This window comes from Tupaia chinensis, unplaced genomic scaffold (assembly GCF_000334495.1).
Source record: "Tupaia chinensis unplaced genomic scaffold, TupChi_1.0 Scaffold000140_1, whole genome shotgun sequence".
In the NCBI taxonomy this organism is placed as follows: Eukaryota; Metazoa; Chordata; class Mammalia; order Scandentia; family Tupaiidae; genus Tupaia; species Tupaia belangeri.
Window position 1 is genome coordinate 9,880,539 of NW_006159610.1, and position 17,168 is coordinate 9,897,706.

The window sequence follows — 17,168 nt, forward strand, 5'->3', positions numbered from 1 at the left end:
CAAAGGCTGAATGGTATTTCATTGTCTATATACATTTTCTTTGTTCATTGACACATGGACGGATTCTTCATTTGATAACATACATAAGCTGTTGTAAACAACGTTGCAGTGACCACAGGAGCCAGACACGTCCTCAAAATAGTTCTCGTGGATACATGCCCTGCAGTGGGACTGCTGGAGCAGAGGGTCATTATATTTTATTTTATTGAGAAATCTCTCTTCTCTACAAAGGCTGTGTAATTTACATGGCCCCCAACAGGGTGCTAGGGTACCTTTTGTCTGCAGCTGAGCCAACACTTGTCTTCCTCTGTTATGTTAGAAAGCATTCCACAGGTATAAGGTGATTTCTAATTGGGACTTTAGCAACAATTTTCTGGTTAGTGATTTTGAGCATGTAGTATATATACCTGTTGGCCATGCATTTGTCTTTTTAAATTTTTTGAGAACTCTCTGTTCAGGTGTTTGATATTAATTAAATGAAGCATTTTCTTTCTTTATGCAAATTTTTAAAATGCCTGTAGGGTTTTTTTTTTTTTGGTAATAGTAATTTCCATAAAATTTATTAATTTCTTTCCTATAAGTAGACAACTTTTTTTATATAGGACTAAAGTTTCATCTCCCCAGCTTAGAAAACTTTTTAACTGACAGAACTTTAGTGTCAAACCTGTGTAGGAATTAGTTGAAAAGCACTCTCTCCCAGACCTACTCATTCCTACTAGGGCAGGTGGCATCTAATGACTAGCCGGTACTAAGCTCTTAGACAACTAGTTCAGTTTTAAAATTTTTACTCATCCTTGCTGCTGGTGGAGTTGTTTCATGCTTCCCTCATTACCATATGCAAAATATAAGATTGATGTCAAAAATCTCAAATCAGTCAACTCCGTGCTGTGCCCTGGCAGACCTCAACATCTGATTTTTAATAGAAGACATCTCCTTGGACAGCTACAGGAGAGCAGCAACCCAGGACCTGCGCAGCGGCCACATGAGGGCACTGTGGGTCCACTGAGCAACCTGCTGATCTCTGGTATGGGGAGGGCTTAAGGGACACTGTCTTGGTTTGGATCCTGTACCAGAGCCATTACCTGATGAGTCAGAGGCAGTGGTGGCAATGTGGGGGCAGCTATTGTCTTCTCATGTCATCTGATAAACCATGTATTGGTTAGGAGGGGAGCCGTGAACTGCAGCCTGCATGGGCAGAGTCCTCTCTGTAGCCTACATTTGATGATAATAGGGAAGGGGCTTCGGTTGGGCGGCCTGGATAACCCAAGCAAGGGAAGCCAAAGGGGCACCCGCTGCAGAGGAAACCTAGGGAGGCTGCGGGAGACAGTGTCTGCCCAAAACCTGCCCTGCCTAGCTCAGCACAGCCAGGTCCCCTGCCTATAGGAGGCGGGACAGAGTGAGAGAAGGCCTGACTCACTGAGCCTGTCTAGGGCTGCAGATGTCTACAGGAGCCTACAGGGACAATCACAACTATGACATCACGGGCCAACCCTCCAGAAGAAAAGGAAGCATTAAACTCCTTCTCTGTTACCCCAAGAGCCCAGCATCCTGAGGAGGGACATGCCAGCCCCTTTCCTACCAGACTCTGCCTGGGGTGCCAGGATCCTCTGCTGTGCTGCCCTTTGTCTCTTGGGTGCAGGTGAGTTCTGAGCAAGGGTAAGAAGTGTCCCCTGAATCCATAGGCTTGATGCTGCTGAATATCACTCTCCTCTGGGTGGGAGTTTAGCTTTTGTCTGTTTTCCCCACAGGTTCAATTGATGTTGGAGTCACACAGTCCCCAAGATACCTAATCACAAGAAAATGGGGACAGGCCACTCTCAAATGCTATCCTGTCCCGGGACACAGGTATGTGTACTAGTACCAGCAGGCTCCAGACCAGGGCCCTCAGTTCCTCATTTCATACTTTGAGGGGAGACAGTATGCAAAGGGCATCATCCCCAGTCGATTCTCGGCTGAGCAGTTCAGTGACAACCACTCTGAAATGAACATGAGCTCCTTGGAGCTGGATGACTCCACCTCGTACCTCTGTGCCAGCAGTGTAGACACAACCCTGAAGAGTCACTGGTTTTCTGTACCCAAACCTTCCTGTCCCAGCTGAGGATGTGATAGGGAGAGGGGTGGCGCTGCTTAGCAATCCTAGAATGTCAGTTCATTTCTAACACTCCTTATTTTGTTGCGCTCAACCAGAATACTCATGTTCAGCCTGGCCCCAGGTCTGCTGGGCATCTTTACATGTCTGCGTAGTGAATGGCAGGAGCTCCTCCTCTGTTGCTAGAGTGTGGGTCTACACTATGTAATTTGCAAGGATAGATTTAATTTCAAAGTTTTCTGTTTTACAGATTAGATATAGCTCCTGAGACCAGCAGATAGTGTAGTGGTTACATCTCTGGACTCCCACATGGTTGACAGCAGTTCAGGTCCTGGATCTGGTGGCTTGAAAGCCATGCTGAGCATAGTGTGAGTATGCTCAAGATCTTTGAAGGAGAATGTAGGAGAAGGGATTGTGGTGTGGCCATCACAACTGGGGGGGTGATTTTGATTTCTCACTTTTCCTCTCATGGTTTCTGCCTATTTCTCTCTCTGGCGAGTGCACAGAGCCTAAGACAAAAACCACACACACACACACACACACACACACAAAGGAAAAGAAAAGAAAAATAGATCATGAACTTTTCCAATATTTCATGTTTAACAGCATAAGAACCATTGTCTAAATCTACATATCTAGCCTCTAGAATAAAAGTCTTTTACCACTTTAATTCTTTCCCTTTCTCTTTGTCATGAAAATGCAACAAAGTACTGTGTCTTCTGTTTAAGACCACCTTGGTAGCAGGGGGATTTGCACATTATGGTGTCTGGTCACTATGGCTTATTGTCTGACAAGTATCAGGACACATAAGTTGATGCCAGAGAATGGTTGTCCTGAGTCAGTTCCATATAAATGAGGGCGCGGTGTTTCCATAATACAAAATCTAAGTTTATAGGGGAATTCCCAGCCTATCAGAGGAATTAGAAAGTGAAATAGAAACCCTTTGGGTATCAGAGCAAAATTTAATGCAGGGATTAGTGCTTATTAAACATTGTTAGGTTTAAGGGAGTAAGGTTTCAGCAAAGCTGAAACTTGCTCTGAAGTCCACCATTAGAGATAAAAAATCTGACGTTGCTAATTTTGCAAAAACTGCTAAGAGTCAAGTACCCTGGGGGTGTAGCAGAGTAGCCACCAAGAGAGTGATTCACATGAAAAAGTGGACAGGGCACTGCGGACTCACCTCTCGGTTGCTGTCAGGTAAAATAATAATAACAATAATAATAATTCTGTTTCTATCTTTTCTGCTACTATAGGCTATGGGGGGGGGCTGTTTTTAGAAACTTGCTATATGGAGAACCTGAGAAACGTAGTTTCAAGGCTTCTAGCCCCTGCTATAAGACAGAGTATATTGGAGGACATTCAGGGTAGTCACTGCCCATAGACAATCATTATACACTCAGCTACCCAGTACACAATGGAAAATAAAGTTAGAGAGTAAACTTAGAGAGTAAACCTCATTTTCCTATCATCTTAATAATGAAAATATATTACGATTTAGCTATAATAGTTTAGCCATTGCTCATTTGTTAATTTATGTAACAGATATTTCTGGAATACCAAGTGCTTTAATAATTTTGATGGGATATTATAAAGGAGATTGATTTATTAAAAAAGCGTACACCTTTTTTAAAAAATTTATTTTATCTTATATATTTAATCACTGTATATCACTTGACTTGTAAAGTGAGTTTACCCCATATGAATACACTCACTCCAGTCCAGTTGAATATTATACTTGTTAACATCAACAGATAATCTATTTCTGTGTCCCATAAATGTGTTGCCTCTCTATTATTCTCCTTAATTTCTTTAAAAAGTCATGTCTCTCCAGTCAAAGATTTGACCTGCTGGTTTGTCAAGAAGGAAAGGTTGAGAGTTAATAAGAAATTAAGTAAACTTGCTCAAGTTAATAAAAAGGGCCCAGGATAAGCCACCAAAATGAGCTTTTACAGCACAGGAAACAATCGTTCTGGACCCCACCTCTGGATCCACATCCAGCAGTTGCCTGCAGCTGATAAACTCCTTACTTTCCTGAGAAATGGATCTCCCATCCCAAACTGAACCTGAGCCTCCAGAACTTTCATTACCTCCCCCGACTATCAAAACTTTAAAAAGAAGACCTTCCCTTCTATGAGCATGAACCTGGGCAGATCTCACCCTGGGTACTCTTGTCTGACTCTAACAAACCTTACTTTGGCTCAAGAAAAACAAACTAGTCTTAAGTCTAGAGTTAGGTGGTGCCACGATGGTAATGCAACTCAACGCACATGACAAAGATCATGGATTCACATCGCAGAATCTCACTGATCATGCTAAGTGATCAGGTGTGTTGATGATCAAGGTCAGCTGAGACTGGGCGGATTAAGTCTGGAGAACCCACTGGGCGTGCCTGTCTATATGTCTGCCTGTCTCTCTCTAACATGTAGGAGACTTTCAAACACTCTAAACTCTGGTAACATGAGACGTCCTCAATTATTCTTATGTGAATTTGCAATATATGAAAACACCTTAAATCAATCAGTTTCTTGATAGAGAATGATGACATACTCAGAAGGGTTGAACAGAAAAGAGTTTAATCAAGGGATTTTATGTATAGGTGTGGGGAGGGTGAAGAGACCCGAACATGGTTGAAGGAGTAAGGTTAAGGGGACTGGGCACAGTGAGACATCCTTATTCTGAGCCTGAGGGAGAAGGAGTGTTGTGTTACTGGAGTTAATGGGAGATATGGAGAGAGACTGACCAAAGGGAGGAACTTGATCAATGCCAGAAGGGTGGGAGATACAACGAGGAGGCCCAATTGTTCTGGATTCTCTTCACTACCCCTTAATCTTCAGCAGAAGCTTCCCATTACAGACCCAACTGAAAGTCTGGATAATGGCTTTTGTGGACGTCAGGCTCCTTCCTGGAGCACACACAAGGCAGGGAGGCCAGAGAGTGGACTGGGTGCAGGGTGAGCACCCTAGAATAACCAGCACAGCGCTATCAGATTATGATGTGACCATATGTAGATGCTCATGCACATTTATTGATGAACACAGACTACTTTAATGCTACTCCTTTTGTGTGAACTTACAGAAGAATTTCCTGATGTACTGTTCATTTTATCTAGGCCATCTACTTAAGTACACTTTTTCAATTAATCTCTTCAAAACCCCATGAAAATAATGGTTTAACTACATACTGCAGATGAAAACACAAACTACTGAAAATTGAGATGATTTGCTAAAGCCCACATGTGCAACAAGTAGGGAATATAGACCCACATGTCTCCCTTTCAGAGACAATGGCTCTGATACCAATCACTTCCACAGCACCTTGCATCTGGAAGGCTTGTGCTGAAGGGAAAGGAGCTTCCTGTCCAGAGACCAGGAGACAGTCAGTTTATATTCTGACACTGTGGGTGTGGGACTTCTAAACCGTTTGCTGAGATTCTCATTTGTAAACTGAGAACAGTAATAGGTGTTTTGTAGGGAATTTATAAACATGAATGAAGCAATAAGTCTAATACACAGTAGAAGTTCCAGAAATCTTAGTTCTCCATTAACTCTCAGACATAAATTTTGTCTACTATGATTACTTACTCTGTGCAGTTCTAGGATCAAAGGACATCACAGATTACTTTTGTTTGATTCACCTGTGTTCCAAACACAGAATCGTCTGCAAACACGAGAGTCTCATAATTCGTTATGTGATAGTAACAAAAAGTCGCCTCTTAGGGATAGGAAAATGTTCCCATGGCAGCACTTCCTGTTTGAGACTAAATCTAATATATAAGAAAGGGCGGAACCCACAGAACGCTGAAATTTTAGAGCCATTGGCAATCACCCAGAAGAGCAGGGAGGAGATGACAGTGTGATTTGAAAAGAGATCATCAAAGCAGCATCTAGTGTCTCCTGTCGCCTCCCCGTGGCCCACATCTGATTTCAGCCTCAGCTGCCCTGCACCTGTGCACAGGGTCACACTCACCCCAAGCTGATCCTGCTGCCTCAAACACACAGGGGTCTTGACGCTTTTCCCCTGAGGACTTCTGTGATATCCTGTGTGCCCCTTGGCCTGAACAGAAAGACAGTCGCTGATAGCCCACGTTTTATATTTCTAAAACAGAGATGGGACACAGGAGGCTCCTCACTGGACCTGAAAAGGGCATCAGACTCCACTTCTGTGTGGTCATTTGTCTCCTATGGGCAGGTGAGTACTGGTTAGAGCGGACCTTCCTTCCCTGGAATTCTTAAGACCTCAGTACAAGCCTTTCTGTGGAGGAGACAACATCAGATGGTGTCACTCTCTATTCCAGGCCCCGTGGATGGTGGAATCACCCAGAGCCCAAGGCACAAGGTCACAGTGAAGGGAAAGAATGTGACTCTGAGGTGCCACCAGAATGACAATCATTACTATATGTACTGGTATCGACAGGACCTGGGATACGGGCTGAGGCTGATCCACTACTCATATGGAGTTAACAGCACCACCAAAGGAGACATCCCAGATGGGTACAGAGTCTCCAGATCAAACACAGAGGATTTCCCCCTCATCCTGGAGTTGCCCACCCCCTCGCAGACATCTGTGTACTTCTGTGCTAGCAGTAACTCCACAGCACTGCACGGCTGTCTCTTCCCTGCACACAAAGTGTCATAGGAAAGTCCCCAGTTTCTCTGTGCTCATGAGGCCCAGTCGCATCCAGGGAAGTCTGGTCCACATGGGAATCACTGAGCCATAGCTAAACTGGGTGTTTGAAGCATGGATGACATGACTGAGCACTGAGGTCCATTCCTGTGCCACTTACTCCTGAGTGGAGGTCACCCAGCACACTGAGCTTTCTCATCTCTCTTCTTCAATTCTCTCATATTGCAGAAAGGAAAAATGCATCCTTAGCTGAGATTTATGATGACTTGATAATAGTCAGTTAAAAAAGTAAGGAAAACGGTATTTTCTTTCATTTTCTATAAGGGGATACTGACAGACACTTTTCAAAAAAAGTTAGAATACTCTTAATAATCCTCACACTACACAGAAATAGGTGATTGTCTGTTGATGGTAACGTATATGGTATCTTCAGCTGGACTGGTGTGAAGTGTATTCATGTTGGGTAAGTTCACTTTTCAAGTCGTAGTGATGTATAGTGATTATATAAATTAAATAATAATAATAATAATGAATAAAATTAAATAAATATATTTTAAAAAAGAGTGCCAACACTATTAGTAGATCATACTTTATTTTAGAACAATCTTGAGGACTGTGGGATCCACATTCTTTGCCTTAAGCAGTCCAATTCCTGAACTGGAAAGCTCTCATTTCTGCCCTGTCCCAGGCCTAAGCAAATGGCTCCTTTTCATTGAGGCTGTTGGTCTCCTGGGTTCAGTGAGTTCTGGAAATAAGTGGGAAAGCCATCCTAGCCATCCTGGGCTTGTCAGGCCCCAGCCGTAGACCTTCCCATTAGGACCTCCATGAGACTCCTCTTTAAATGTCCTTTTGACCAGGGCATGGTTATACATTAAGATTAAGTAAAGGTGTTGGGGCCAGCAGGTGGCATGGTGGTTAGGCGTGCTGGACTTTCACATGGCTAACAGCTGTTCGTGTCCTAGACCTGGTGGCTTGCTTTTTTGCTTTCTCTTTCTCTCTCTGTGTGTCTTGTTCTGGTCAAATTGAAAATACCAATAATGATAAAAAAATAAAGAAAAAAATATTTTTAAAAAAAGATTAAATAAAGGTGTTTATTCCAGGCATCAGTGCTTCACACTGACATCTAACCAAATATCCTCAAAACCACCATTTTCTTCTCTCTCCTGTGTTCTCCAGTGACTTTGGCATCTTCTTCCCCCCATACTCTCCTATTCTTTAACTCAGACTCATAAACCTTCACTCATGTGGTCTCTGTTCTAGGCCGCCTTTTTCTACAGGGCAATAGCCCTGCAATGTCCTAGATCATGAACTCTCCATCTGTCCCTTCATCACATTGCAAGGTTTTCCAGGTTTACTCATGCACCGTTAGCTACTTCCTCACATGCGTGGACTGTTTCCCACACTCAAGATCCTTTTTATTTTATTTTTTACACAAGGTATTGTCTGCTATTTGTCTTCCCTGAGTATATTCCCTTACTTATTTCTGGATCTCCACTTCATTCCTTATGTGAAAATATTTTTAAAGCATAGTTAATCTTAATTGTGAAAATAAATCCTTAAATTTTACTAGAAGAAAGAAGAAAATCATTTTTAGCATTTGGAAGAGAATTCATTTTAGTGGAGACACAAAATAATACAAGCTATGAGGAATAATATATACGATTGTGCATGCATTAAATTAAAATGTTGGACATCAAAACATACCATAAGAAAAGGAAATGCTAAGTCATGACTGAGAAAAGGCAGGAAGATGCATATGATGAAGAAGAATGAGTGTGACACGGACCATCCAGGCTCACAGACAACCATGGTCCTCCGTGGCTCCCAGTCTCATGTTTGAGTAGAGGGTGAGAACATACGACAAGGTTCTCAATAATAGGATGTGGTAAAATGATGGAAGTTGATTCTAAGTTTGGCCCTTGGAAATATCCTGGGGGAGCTAGGCCATGACTCATTGGAAATGCAACTGGATCCACTAGGTCCTGGGTTCACGTCCTGGGAAATCCCAGAACACTGAGTGTGCACACATGCACCCATGATCTTGGTTGGCTGACCCTAGAGGTGGATGACAGCATGAGGGTCTGTTAGAGGAGCCTATCTTTATGTCTATCTCTATTTTCTGGATCTGTCTCTTATGGAAGATATTAATAAGTACATTGAAATAATAGCCTGCTGCAGTGTGATGGGGTCCCCAAGTATATTTGTGATTTTAAACATTAGCTGGAAGGATTCAAGGAATATGACAAATAGCTCTACTCAAGGCTAAGATTTATTGACCTGACATACTAAGTATTGACCTAAGATTATTGACCTGACATACTAAGTATCAGAGGGGATAAGGTTAGGTGAATCCAGAGTAATCCACGTGTATGTTCTCTTCTTCCCAGGAGGGGTCACACACAGCATATTCTACACCAAAAAGCAAGACTTCAGCAACATGACTACAATGTGTCTATCAATGGGGTCCATTAAAGATTCCGAGCTCAGGGCTAGCCAATGACATGGTGGTGAAGTCAGCTGAACCCCACATAACTGACCACATGAGTCTTGGACTTAGTGGCATGGAAAAAAATGCTGGGCACATGTGTGTGCATATGTACAAAGCGTTAGAAATGGAGGAGAAAGGGTTGTAGTGTGGTCATTCTCCTTGGGGGAGGGTAGGTCCTTTCTCACTTTCCCTCTCTCTTCTCTCTTTTTTTCCTGTACATTTCTATCTGCCCAGTGCATGCACCCTCTGGTATATTGAAAAAAAAATCCAGAGCTCAAGAGTTTGTACTGGGCCCTGTTCCTGCAGGCACATTGGCAGGCACCAAATTCCAGACTCTAGAAAGAAATCTGGCATTCAGCTTCTAGTCGTTTGCACTAACAGTCTAGACCACGTGAGCAACCTCCTCAGTTAGCAAACAGTATCTGTAGGGAACTGGTTACCATCTTCATTCCCAGATGCCAGCAAAGGCCAGTCTGGTAAGGAGAATGTTCTGGGCAAAGGCAGTCATTATAGATGGTTTATTTGTGCCATGGATGTAGCTAAGTTCTCTGGGTCTTAAAGTGGTGGAAAGCACTGAAGAAGGCTGCTCAATGTCACGTTGGGCTTGTGGCAGTGGGAGGTAAGACTTAGAGTTGAGTCGCTGAGATTTTAGAATTCGCTTCATGCTGTTTTCCATATCACAGCTATACTGTCTAAAAGAGTTAGTTTCCCAAATGAGTAAAGAACTTTTGTTACACAATATGAAAAGAATAATCCAATAAATTGACAAAACCAAGACTGACTAGGCAACTTACAGATCACCACCAGGGGATGGCCACACCACAATCCTTTCTCCTCCATTCTCCTCTCAGGATCTTGAGTACGCACATACACACACCCAGAGTGAGTTTAAGCCACTGGGTCTGGGACTAGAACTGCGGTCGACTACGTGGGAGTCCAGTGACATAGCCATTACACCAACTGCTGGTCCCTATGATGATTGTTTCTTAAGATCGTGTGTCTGTGTAGAAACAGTGATATCATTATGGAAAGTGCCATGTGGGGAAAAGGACCTCCCTTGTCCTCTGCTCCTGCTCACAAGGATGCTAACCTACTGCCTTGTTCTGCATGGTTACCAGGCTCCTTTGCTGGATGATTCTCTGCCTCCTGGGGGCAGGTGAGTCCTCAGAACATAGAGCAGATTAGATGTGTGTGCATGGGGGGGGGGGGGAGGTAGGGGAAGGTATGTATGAAGTGTATGTGTGTTTCTGTGTCCATATGTGTGGTGACCACAGTATTTCTCTTCACTATATTCCCAACTTCTGTCTCCACAGGTCACACAGATGTTGGGGTGTCTCAGTCCCCTAGGTATAGAGTCACAGCGAGGGGACAGAATGTAACACTCAGGTGTGATCCAATTTCTGGGTACAACTGCCTTTACTGGTACCAACAGACCTTGGGAAAAGGCCCAGAATTTTCCCCTTATTTCCAGAATGAATTTGTACCAGACAACTCTGGGCTGCTCAGTGATTGCTTCTCTGCTGAGAGGCCTGAGGCCTCTCTCTGCACCAAGAGCTTAGCCACAGTGGGGCACCATCTCCTCCTTCCTGCTCACAGAGCTCCTGTGCTCAGCTGTCCCTACAGTTCTCAGAAGCTCTCACCAAGGAGTTGCCCTAATCTTCCCACATCAAAGGGCAGAAATGCATTAGGGACTGCAGGTGCCCCTCTGACAGGAGGTCAGGAAATAGCCTTTGAAATATCAGAGCAGGTATCATTGGATAGTAATAACTTTGACTTACGGATTTTTTGGATTGTAATATTCAGTTCAGGATTCTACATTTGGGACTAAACACCAGAACCCTCAGGAATAGTGATGAAGTAAACATTTTCATAGAAGACTAAAACTTTTTTTTTTTGGAGAGGTTTTTGCTATAGGGCACGCGCACTCACCAGACAGAGAGAGAGAGAGACAGAGAGACAGAAAGCGAGAAATCACCCCCAGGGGGTATGGCCACGCCGCAATCCCTTCTCCGTTCTCCTCTTGGGATCTTGGGCACGCACGCACACGCGTCCTGCATGAGTTTTAAGCCACCAGGTCCAGGACGCAAACTGTGGTCGACTACATGGGAGTCCAGCGACATAGCTATTACGCTAACTGCTGGTTCCCAGTGATTTTCAATCTTGTAATGGTGTCTTTTGATAAGCCACAAGCATTCTACTTTTTCTCTTTTTGCTGGGATTTTTTTTTTCTCTCATTGGCCAATTTGGTAAATTTTTGTCTGCTTCAGAATGATCACGTTTCCTTGTTTCTTTGTAAAATGCTATATTTTCAATTCATCACATTCAGATTTGTAATGCAGCTGGAACGAGTTCTTTGCATGTGATATGATGATAGATCAAGTTATATTTTTCCATGTGGTTATTCAGTAGAGATGATGCTGTTTATTAAAGGATAATATTTTCCTCACCACTTACGGTTTCACTTTGTCATAAATCAGTCATTGCATATGTGAGAGTCAGTTTTCTTGACTCTCTATCCTGTTACATTGATCTTCCTGTCAATTCTTTCACTAATAGTTCACTGCCTTTTTACTATGGCTTTATAATAATTCTTACTATCTGGTAGTCTGATTCTTCAAGGTTTGTTCCTTTTTATTTGAGAGATTTTTGCTCTAGGGCATGTACACTACATGAGACACACAGAGAAGTGAGAAATCATCCTCTATGGAGGATGGCCATGCCTCAATCCCTCTCCTCTATCTCCTCCTGGAATTTTTGAACACATGCTCATGAACCCAGCATGAGTTTCACGTCTCCAGGTCTGGGACTTGAATGATGGTTGGCCATGTGGGAGCCCAGCACCTTAACCACTATGCCACCTGCTGGCCCCCAGTTTGTTCCTTTTTCTCAAGACTTCTTGACCACTCTTGACACTTTATTTTACATATTCATGAAAGATCTTTAAACTTTCATGGAAACAGTGTGTAATGAAAAAGATCCATGCATGGACTTAAAATATTTTTTGCACCAAAACAAACATACGCATTAATTTCAGTTTTTCATAAACCTTTGGAAGTCTCATATATTTTATAGTCAGTTTGTCAAATTTTTCAAGAAAAATGTCTCCTAGGAATTGTGTTTTCTATTTCCAGCTAATGTGAGTGCATCACATAACAAAACAAAGAATATTGATAGAAATATTGTATCTCCATTTAACATTTACTGACTATCTGCACTCTATGGTAGACTGAAAGGCTGGAAAACATAAAAGTATTAAAAATTGTAATGGGCACTAGAGACAAAGTGGAAAGAGAGTGTGGGAGGGGAAGAGCATAGGAAATTTGGGGGGGAAATGAAGACCTTGTACGACACAGATAAGGTTTTTATCTGTTGCCGAGGATGCGTGTAATAGTTTCGACTGGGCTGGACTGAGGTGTAAATCAGGCTGGGTAAAGTCTCTTCACAAGCTAAATGATGTATAGCGACTTAATGTATAAATAATAAAAAATAAATTACATGGCAAGAGTTTGAAAAAAAAAGAGAAATATTATAATATCTACTACCAAAAAAATATAAAATACAGACTACCTGACCTCTAATCAAGGCTATCTGACCTTCTCTATGCAAAGAAGTGGGAGAAATATAACCTCTAGTAGGAAAACATTAAAAAACTAAATCCAACCCTCAAATGGCAAATTGATAGACAAATATTAATACAGTCATTATAACGGATAGTTGTAGCCCATATTTCAAATTTGTGTAGATATGGGAATATATAAAAGGATACAAGTAAAAGGAGATTAAATTTCTTAATTTTGGTAATTTTATGAAATAAAAAATAAAAATTACAATGTTAGTGCTGATAAATACACCTGATGGAATTAATAGCTGATTAGACATTACCAAAAAAAGATTACTACATTTGAATATGTAGAAATAATCCAAAATCTACTCTTCTTACATTTTAAAATACACAACATATAATTACTGATTACAGTCACCGTGCTGGGCAGCAGTTCTCAAAAACAGTCCTCCTGTCGACCTAAAACTTTCTACCCCTTGCCAGGAATCTCCTTATTCCCCACTAGACTCCATCCCACATGAGGTAACCGCCATTTTGCTCTGTCCCTCTGTGAGTTTGACTTGTTTAAGCTCCACATATAAGGGAGATCATGCAGTATTTGATTTTTTGTGTGTGTGTGCCTCACTTTTTTCCCTTGGTTAAGAAATTCAAGATTTGTTCATGCTGTTGCAAATGATAGAATTTTGTTTTTTCTAAAGGTTGAATTATATCCCACTGTGTACATACTTTGTTTATTGACCCATTGACAAATGCTTCATTTGATTTCACACATAGGCTATTGTAAACAAAGTTGAAGTGAACACAGGAGCACAGACATGTCTTCGAAATAGTCCCTGTGGTAACAAGCCACGCAGTGGGACTGCTGGAGCAGAGGGTCACTGTATTTTAGTTTTTTGAGGAATCTCTTTCTGCTCTCCACAAAGCCTGTGTAATTGACATGACCACCATCGGTGCCAGCATGCCCTTTGTCTGCACCTGAGCCAGTACTTGCTATCCTTCATTATCTTTGTTAGAAACCATTCCACCAGATATCCGGTGATATCTCATTTGGATTTTATTATCAGTTTCCTGGTGGTATTTCTGGGCGTATTGTATATATACCTGTTGGCTATGCATATGACTTTTTTTGAGAACTGTCTATTTAGGTGCTTCAGCATTAATTAAATGAAGTCTTTTTCTATGCAAAATTTTTAAATACATGCAGTTTTTTTTGGTAATATTCATTTCCATGAAATGTATGTTACTTTCCTATAAGTAGACAACTTCCTTTTCATAAGACTAAAGTTTTATTTCCCCAGCATAGAAAATTTTTGCACTGACAGAACATTACTGTCAACCTTTAGTAGGAGTTACCTTTGATTGCAAAGCACTATCTCCCAGATCTACTGAGTCCTAGGGCAGGTGACATCTCATGACTAGCTGGTACCACTCTCTTATACAACTAATTGAGATTTAGAATTTTGATTCATCCTTGTGTGAGGGGGAGTTGTTTTATGCCTCCCTCATTACCATATGCAAAATAGAGATTCAGGCTGAAACCTCAAATCAGCTGGCTCTGTGCTGTGCCCTGGCAGATCCCCATATCTGATGTATTAATAGAAGAGATCTCCTTGGACAGCTTCAATAGAGTGGCAACCCAGGATCTGCGCAGCTGGCCACATGAGGGCACTGTGGGTCCACTGAGCAACCTGCTGATGGATCTCTCTGGGACAGGGAGGGCTTAAGGGACTCAGTTTTGGCTTGGCTCCTGTACCAGGGACATCATCTGATGAGGCAGAGGCAGTGGTGGCACAGGAGGGGGTAATCATGGTCTTCTCATGTCACCTGATAAGCCCATGTGTTGGTCAGGCAGAGAACCGTGAACTGCCGCCTGAATGGGCAGAGGCCTCTTAGGAGCCCACGTTTGATGGAGAATGGGAAAGGCTTCCATGGAGCGGCCTGGACAACCTAAGTTAGGGGTATACAAAGGGACACAGGCCTCAGAGGAAACTTAGGGAAGCTGTGGGGGACTATGTCTGCCCCAAACCTGCCCTGCCTAGCTCAGTACGGCCGACTTCCCAGCCTTGAGGAGGAGGGACAGAGAGAGGGAAGGCCTGGCTCAATGAGCCTGTCCAGGGCTGCAGGTGCCTATAGGAGCCTACTGGGACAGTTACATCACACAGTGACATCACAGGCCAAACCTCCAGAGAAAAGACACTATATGCCTGCTTCGCCCCCACCAGGAGCCCAGCACCTGAGTAAGGACATGCCTGCTCCTGTCCTACCAGACTCCGCCTGGGGCACCAGGATCCTCTGCTGTGCTGCCCTTTGTCTCCTGGGTGCAGGTGAGTCCTGAGCACAGAGAGGTTCTTTGATTGCTCGTGAAAATCATTCTCCTCTGGGCTGGGGGTTCAGCTGTTTCTGTTCTGTCTGTTTCCCCCACAGGTTCAGTGGATGTTGGAGTCACCCAGACCCCAAGATACCTAATCACAGAAAAGAGGGGCCAGGCCTCTCTCAAATGCTATCCTATACCAGGACACAACTATGTATACTGGTACCAGTTGGCTCGAGACCAGGGTCCCCAGTTCCTCATTTCGTTTTACGAAAAAATGCTAAGAGAAAAAGGCATCATCCCTGATCGATTCTCGGTTGAACAGTTTGGTGATTACCACTCTGAAATGAACATGAGCTCCTTGGAGCTGGGAGACTCCGCCTCGTACCTCTGTGCCAGCAGTGTAGACACAGCCCTGCAGAGCCACTGGTTTTCTGTACCCAAACCTTCCTGTCCCAGCTGAGGATGTGATAGGGAGAGGGGTGGCGCTGCTACACAGCCTTAGCAAGCCTGGGATGCCAGTTCATTTCTATCATTCCTTATTCTGTTGAGCTCAACCAGAATACTCGTGATCATTCTGGCTCCAGGTCTGCTGGGCATCTTTACATGTCTGCCTGTGAATGGCAGGAGCTCCTCCTCTGTGCTAGAGTGTGGGTCTACACTATGTAATTTGCAAGGATAGATATAATTTATTCATTTTATAAAATGAGGAAGATCTCAGTGTTCTATTTTATAGATTAGAAAAACAGCTCATGGACTTTTCCAATATTTCATATTTAATGGCATTAGAAACATCAGTTAAACCTTTATCTCTGACCTCTAAAATAAGTCTCCTACAATTTCAATGTGTTTCCTTCGTCTTTGTCACAAGACCAGCAGGATAACCGTGGAGGTCGCACATCATGGTATCTGGTCTCTATGACTTATTGTCTGCCAAGAACCAGGACATATAAGTTGACGTCAGAGAATGGTTGTCCTGTCTCAGTTCCACATAAATGAATCCATGGTATTTCCATAATACAAAATCTAAGTGAATAGGGAGATTCTCGATACAGCAGAGGACTAAGAAAATGAAATAAAAACCATTTGGTTATCAGAGTAAGATTTAATGCAGGGAATAAGTGCTTATTAAACTTTGGAAGGTCTGGAGGAGGAAGGTTCCTCAGAAAGCTGAAACTTGCTCTTAGACTTAAGAATAAGAATAAAATCTAAAGTTGCTCATTTTGCCCAGGTCAGGAGCTGCAAAAACTGCTGAGAGTCATAGTACTTCGGGGCACAGCAGAGTGGTAACCAAGAGGGTGATTCACAAGAAAGTTGACAGGGCATTGCAGATTCACCTCTTTGTTGCTTTCAGATTAAAAAAAAAAATGCCTTCTGTTTCTGTCTTTCGCACTAGTATAGGCTATTGGAGGAAAAAAAGCTGTTTTTAGAAACATGCTATCTGGAGAATCTGAGAAATGTAGTTTCAAGACTTCCAGTCTCTGCTTTAAGATAGAGTATATTGGAGGACATTCAGGGTAGCCACTGTCTATAGATAGTCATTAGTACACTCAGCTACACAACACAAAATGGAAAATAGGGTAAACTTGAATTTTTTCTTTAATCTTGAACATGAAAATATATTGTGATTTTGCTATAGTTCTTTAATCATTGTTCATTGGTTAATTTATCCAACAGGTATTTTTGTAATATCAAGTGCATTAATAATTTTCATAGAATATGATAAAAGAGATTGATTTTTCAAAAGTGCATACCTTGTCTGTAAGGAGTCATGGAGCCCAGTCAAAGATTTGACCTTGCTAATTTGTCAAGAGAGAAATGTTCAGAGTTATTAAATAAGTAAACTTTTGAGGAATCTCCATATTGTTCTCCACAGTGGCATATTAATTTACATTAGTTATAGTCTAGGATAGTTTCTTTTTCACCACAGTCTTGCTAGCATTTATCATTCTTTCGTTTTTTCAATCTTAGCCATTCTGACCGGGATTAGGTGGTATCTCATTGTGGTTTAGATTTGCATCTCCTTTATGACAAAGAATGTTGAGCATCTTTTCATATGCTTTTGGCTGTTCATATGTCTTCCTTAGAGAGTAGT

General features: G+C 42.4%; 2 gene segments (V, D, J or C); both read left to right on the top strand.

Moving 5' to 3' along the window:
• The first annotated feature begins 1,511 nt into the window (after nucleotides 1-1,511).
• LOC102488764 (T cell receptor beta variable 13-like) lies at nucleotides 1,512-15,536 on the top strand. The segment is given in 5 exon segments: nucleotides 1,512-1,639; nucleotides 1,749-1,845; nucleotides 6,194-6,277; nucleotides 14,985-15,086; nucleotides 15,187-15,536. Coding segments are annotated over 3 exon segments (534 nt in total).
• On the top strand, nucleotides 10,308-11,873 carry LOC114007210 (T cell receptor beta variable 7-9-like). The segment is given in 3 exon segments: nucleotides 10,308-10,356; nucleotides 10,514-10,734; nucleotides 11,856-11,873. Coding segments are annotated over 3 exon segments (288 nt in total).
• Nucleotides 15,537-17,168: the final 1,632 nt, after the last annotated feature.